Consider the following 6,131-nt stretch of genomic DNA (forward strand, 5'->3'; position numbering starts at 1 on the left):
CAGAACAAGTAAACTAAACCCTCGCCATTCAAATCAACAGTTCATGATTTTCTGCAAAATTGAAGCTTTTACTGTAGTTGGTTTTAGATATACTGTTGTCTGTATGTACCTACATTACCAAGATCTCCAAGACATGTAGTTTTGTTTCTGTTACATTGTCTGCTAATGTAGAGTAAGAGCTTTATGGCCCTTGGTCATTAGAAAAAGAACCAATTTGTGATGTACAGCTCTTAGATTACCAAAAAAAGGTTATAAACAGCCAAGCATCAACTATCAAATCCATGTTATGTATGTATGTATGTCTAATCTGTAACCAAGTGATTTTTTTGGTAAAAGTTACAGGGAAGCCCTTGTACTTAAGGTTAGATTGCATTTCAGTCTTTTTATTGAAAAATAGGTAAATTAACCATTATACATTTTAAAACATAAAAATTAGTCATGTTGAAAATTTTTTTTATAGGTAAACTACAAAATTAACCCTTTAATATTTATACATTCTATCAATGTACTCCTAAATATAAAAAATTCAACATATTTATCCCTCAACATTTACAATTTTTATCATTTTAGTTCTAATTCTAAAAAAATTAATAAATTTAATTCTCAGTATTTACAAAATGTACTTTTAAATTTAAAAATCCTAAAAATTTATTTACAAATTGACAGATTTGTCATGAACCTATAAAAAAATTATATTTTCTATAAATCCTAATATAAACTATTCCCTTTATTTAATAGTTTCCATACAGACATATTTATTAGATATTGCATATACACAGACAGACGTGACAAAAGTTATAATAAATGTAATTTTTTTTCAATCGAGATTTTCTTTTTGCAGTTCAAATAATTATTATCATAAGCATATGTTGTTGGCCGCTTTTATTGTTAATATTGTTATATGAATTATGGGAAACAATAGATGATGATATAGAAAAAAAATGGAAAATAAAAAAGGATAATTTTTTTAAAGCAATGAAAATAATATATTTATTGAAAATTTAATATTGATAACTTATTTTTTATAAAAATTGTAATTTGAAAATAAAAAGAAGATAAAATTTATCTGCTTATCATATAATATTCAGTTTTTATCAAAAATTTTAAAATTTAAATTACTGATTTTTTTTTTTTAAATCTGCGGACAAACCACTATAAATCCTCCCGCCAAGCTTCCATTTCTCTTCACTGCACCCTTCCATTTCTAATCCTGCTTTCTAGTCCATAAATCTTTTCTTGTCTCTTTTTCTAGTAGCCAAGAAAAATGAACGAATCTAAGGAAATTTTAACCAAAATTTTCGATTCTGCCAAACACATTTCCTCCACCAAGAAGCACAAGAAAATTTTCTTGGCAGTTTTAGCATGTTTAGTGATTGTTGCTGCATTAATCGGCATTGTTGCGAAAGAGAATTCACGAAATAAATTCGATGAAACCAATACATCCCATCATGCCATAGTGAAATCTGCTTGTAGCAGCACATTCTACCCTGATTTATGCTTCTCAGCCATTGCAGCCGCCGCCGCCAAAAATGTTACCGGCAAAAAGGACGTCATCAGATTGTCACTAAACATCACGGCCAGCGCCGTTGAACACAACTACTTCAAAATCAAGAAGCTGTTGGCTCGAACGGGACTCACTGAGCGTGAAGTTACTGCTCTCCAGGATTGTTTGGAGACCATAAATGTGACCCTGGACGAGCTTCACCAAGCTGTTGAGGATCTGCATGGGTATCCTTACAAGAAACCATTGACTCAACATGCGGATGATCTCAAGACACTGATAAGTGCCGCCATGACCAACCAAGAAACTTGCTTGGATGGTTTCTCTCATAAAAATGCCGATAAGGAAGTCCGTAAAGCCCTGATTGATGGTGAGAAGTATGTTGAGAAGATGTGCAGCAATGCGCTTGCAATGATCAAGAACATGACGGACGTGGATATTGCAAACGAGATGCTCATCAAGAGATCAAACAGGAAGCTCGAGGAGGAAGGAAATGGCATTGGCTGGCCAAGGTGGTTGTCCACTGGAGACCGGCGTAGGCTTCGATCGTCTTCGGTGATCCCTGACGTGGTTGTGGTCGCAGATGGTAGCGGAGACTACAAAACAGTGTCGGAAGCGGTGGCCAAAGCACCGGTAAACAGCAGGAAAAGATATGTCATTAGAATCAAAGCAGGTGTCTATAGAGAAAACGTGGAAATCCCCAGTAATAAGACTAACATAATGTTCATCGGAGATGGAAGAAGTAGAACGATCATCACCGGAAAAAGGAACGTGGTCGATGGTAGTACAACTTTCCGCTCTGCCTCTGTTGGTAAGTCCTTATTATTTACTAGTACTGTATGAATATACAAATATTGATCAATATTGGTGTTCTGCTTGTGGTTGTAGCTGTGGCTGGTGAAGGGTTCCTTGCTCGAGACATAACGTTCGAGAACACCGCCGGTCCGTCCAAGCACCAAGCCGTTGCCCTCCGTGTCAGCGCTGATCTTACAGCATTCTATCAATGCAACATGATAGCATACCAAGACACTCTCTATGTTCACTCCCAAAGACAATTCTTTGTAAATTGCCTCATAACAGGAACCGTTGATTTTATCTTCGGCAATGCAGCGGCGGTATTCCAAAACTGCGACATCCGTGCTCGAAGACCCCACAGAGGGCAGAAAAACATGGTGACAGCACAAGGCAGGACTGACCCCAACCAAAACACCGGAATTGTTTTTCAGAAATGTAGAATAGGTGCCACCTCTGATTTGCAGAGCGTTAAGAACAACTTCCCGACGTATCTCGGCAGGCCCTGGAAGGAATATTCAAGGACCGTGATACTGCAATCGGACATTAGCGATGTGATCCAACCTGCAGGGTGGCACGACTGGAATGGGAGTTTTGCCTTGAAGACATTGTTCTATGGCGAGTACCAGAACACTGGGGCATCTGCCGGAACTCATGCGAGAGTGAAATGGGAAGGTCACAAGGTGATCACTAATGAAAGTGAGGCTCAATCGTATACTGCTGACAAGTTCATTTCTGGTGGAAGTTGGTTATACTCTACAGGCTTTCCTTTCTATCTTGATTTATAAGTTAAACTAGTATGGTTATTCAGGCTTAGTTATTTATTTCTTAATTAAATTATAATCATAATTTCCTTAAAAGATTTTGTAGTTTTTATATATTTAAAATTTAATCTACCTTTTATTTTCAGTAGTTTATTTCTTCCTACTTCTTAAAATTTAAAATTTAATAAAAAAATTTAAAATTTAATCTACCTACTTTTATTTTCAGTAATTTATTTCTTCCTACTTTTTAAATTTTAAATTTTTTTATTAAATTTGTTAACATAGCATTTTTAAAATTTTAAAAGAAAACTCACTTAATGTTCATATTACAAAATTTAATTGTAATGGATCTAAATTTAATAAAAAAATTTAAAAGTGCTAACAAATTTTAAGAATTTATATCATTTTAATTCTAATAAAGTGATTAAACAAACTGATGACATTACAAAGGTTGAAGTATTAAATTGTGTCAAAATTAAAACATATAGATTAAATATTAAATTTAAAAAAGTTATGGGGATCAAATTAACATTTAACCTTCTTATAATCTAAAAAAGTAAGGATTAGAATTGAAATTTACTCATTATGTTGTCATGTCAAAAGAAAAAAAAACAATGGACAGGTGTCCATTGTGGAAAGCCTTAGGGCATTCGTTTTACATACAGTAGTATAGATTCTTTTTTTCTTTTAAATTGATCTAACTAGGAATATGACTATGCGTTGCGTGGTTTATTTTTTTTTTACGTAATGATATTTTTATAATTATTTTTTATTCCTATTTTTTAAAAAATATATAAAATTTTCTTATATATTATAAAATATACCCTTTACATAAATTCTATATATAAATTTCAGAAAATAAAAATTCAATTTAAAAATCATTAATCAAATATCTTGTAAATATAGAAATATCGATTTTAATACAATTTGACCCATTTAGGTGATGGACATGATGTTGCTCAAAGTTGCAAATTAACTAATAATATCAACGATACAGGGTGTATATATTCTTGATGTTATAACCAAATGATTAGACAATTAATGGTCTTCTAATATGATTATATTCTAAATATATATATGCAACATCAAAGGCGAAGCTAGAATGGTTGATAAGGGATCAGGATATTTATATAAAATATACATGTTCAAAGCATGGGTCGAGCCTACTTTCAACAAAGTAATTTTAAATTCAGTACCAAAATTTTGGAAAAATAAAATAAGTTATATGCTCAATTTGTATTAGATATTTAATTATTTAAGTTTATTTTTACTAAATTAATATTTAAGTACTATTTTGTATTAATTTACCAAACTAAACTAAAATGTTACTAAATTTATCATTAAAAAATTATAAATTTTATAAAAAAATCAAATAAAAAAACTTCAAAAAACTTTTGGGGGCCAAACGCAAATTTATCTTATTTTTAGACAAAGGGCATTAAAGAAAAATTTAGAACATTTTAGGGGGCATGGACCCCTGTAAGCCCCCCAGTGGCGAAACTAGGGACTGACACATGGTCCCTTTAAAATTTTAAATTAATAAAGATAAAATTACACTTTGGCCCCCTAAAAATATTAAAATTTAATTTAATTCTTTAAAAATTATAAAGATATAATGTATTAAAATGGTAAAATTGTATTCTTTTTATCATAAAAATTATAATTTAATTTCGATCCCCTAAAAAGATATTCTAATTTCGCCCCTATCCCTTAAATCTGTCTATGTGCAACACCTCTCTCTCTATATATGATTTGTTAAGGCAATGTCATGTAATTTGAGCATGTGTACCCAATAAGTTTGAAGGTCATACATTGAAAATGACAAAAAAAAACAATGAAAATAGAAAAAAACCTATAATGTTTAACCAAAAAATTTGAAGTCTCTTACCAATAATTCACTTGGTGAAAACGACTTGAGAGATGGTTTCATACATTTTTTTATTGTGGAATTGATTTCTTGAGAGTTTAAAAAATAAATAAAGTGAATAAATGTGAAACTTTTATAATACGAAAAGATAAATTGATCACTGTGGATATTATAAGATAGGAAATTATATAATATTAATAGTTTAAGAATATAATTAGAATATTTTAAAGCTTAAAGATCAATTTAGAATGAAAATAATAATTTAGTTATGTTTAGTACAATTAATTCTATATTATATAAGGAATGCATACGCCACTACAACATCTGTCAATATAAGGAATGCAATCATAATTAGAAGGGATGCAGTTCTCTGTTGGTTTGTGAACCAACAAAATGTTGGCTAAAGGGTTCCTAATATTGTTAGCGTTGGCGACAATAGAGAAGGGATTCACCTCATTACGAACAGTCGTCGCCGTTGGAGCCACTGCTACCAAAATAAAAACAAGCTTCTTGCATTCTGTTTCTTGTGGCTATTTATTGAATTGGTTATGTATAGTATAGATGATATATTGTTCTCACTCAGTAGTTCCATTATATAGATAGTGTTGAACTAAACCGATTGCTAAGTAGCAAGTAAAGCATTAACAGAAGTGATTGGAGAAGTTGACACTTCTGCAACCACTGCAAAAACACACAGTAAACATGGGACAACATAATTTGTTTACGCAGTTTGGTTCCCTACGTCTACGGAGCCTAGCTCAATAAGAAGTATACATTATCCTCAAATATTTATAACCAGTGATTCTAAACCTATCACACTTTAGTGACAATTTCCTTACTCTTGTACCTTTGAAAATTAGAACTCTCACTAATAAATTCTTACTCTTGTACCTTTGAAAATTAGAACTCTCACTAATAAATTCTCCCACTGAGAACTTAATTTGTAAAACCACAACACAAATGTTTTACAATCAATTTCACTCTTACAAACAATGTTCTTCACTTGAATAGATTAAATGCTCTCAATAATAAGTACAATAATCTTTGCAAGTTTCTCAATTATATAGAGTTTTCGAGGCTTGCTAACATAATGAAGATTTATCACAATCCTTACTAAACAATAACTAAATAAGTTGAATATAAAAGAATAATAATCAAGGTAAACATCGACCATTGGCAGCTAAGTCTTTAGCATTTCAATCCAATC

General features: G+C 31.4%; 1 protein-coding gene across 1 annotated transcript; it reads left to right on the forward strand.

Moving 5' to 3' along the window:
- Positions 1–1,201: 1,201 nt before the first annotated feature.
- On the forward strand, positions 1,202–3,205 carry LOC107896119 (pectinesterase). The gene is made up of 2 exons (XM_016821254.2): positions 1,202–2,312; positions 2,390–3,205. The coding sequence occupies exons 1-2, from the start codon at positions 1,265–1,267 to the stop codon at positions 3,079–3,081; spliced, it is 1,740 nt and encodes a 579-aa protein (XP_016676743.1). The 5' UTR covers positions 1,202–1,264; the 3' UTR covers positions 3,082–3,205.
- The last annotated feature ends 2,926 nt before the right edge of the window (positions 3,206–6,131 follow it).

Source organism: Gossypium hirsutum, chromosome A10 (assembly GCF_007990345.1).
Source record: "Gossypium hirsutum isolate 1008001.06 chromosome A10, Gossypium_hirsutum_v2.1, whole genome shotgun sequence".
NCBI classification, from domain to species: domain Eukaryota; kingdom Viridiplantae; phylum Streptophyta; class Magnoliopsida; order Malvales; family Malvaceae; genus Gossypium; species Gossypium hirsutum.

What these genes read in the sequence shown, in the direction of transcription:
- LOC107896119 (XM_016821254.2), top strand. Translation starts at nt 1,265, where the DNA reads ATGAACGAATCTAAGGAAATTTTAACCAAAATTTTCGATTCTGCCAAA. An exon ending in TTTCCGCTCTGCCTCTGTTG is followed by an intron (nt 2,313 to 2,389) that starts GTAAGTCCTTAT and finishes TTGTGGTTGTAG; the next exon opens with CTGTGGCTGGTGAAGGGTTC.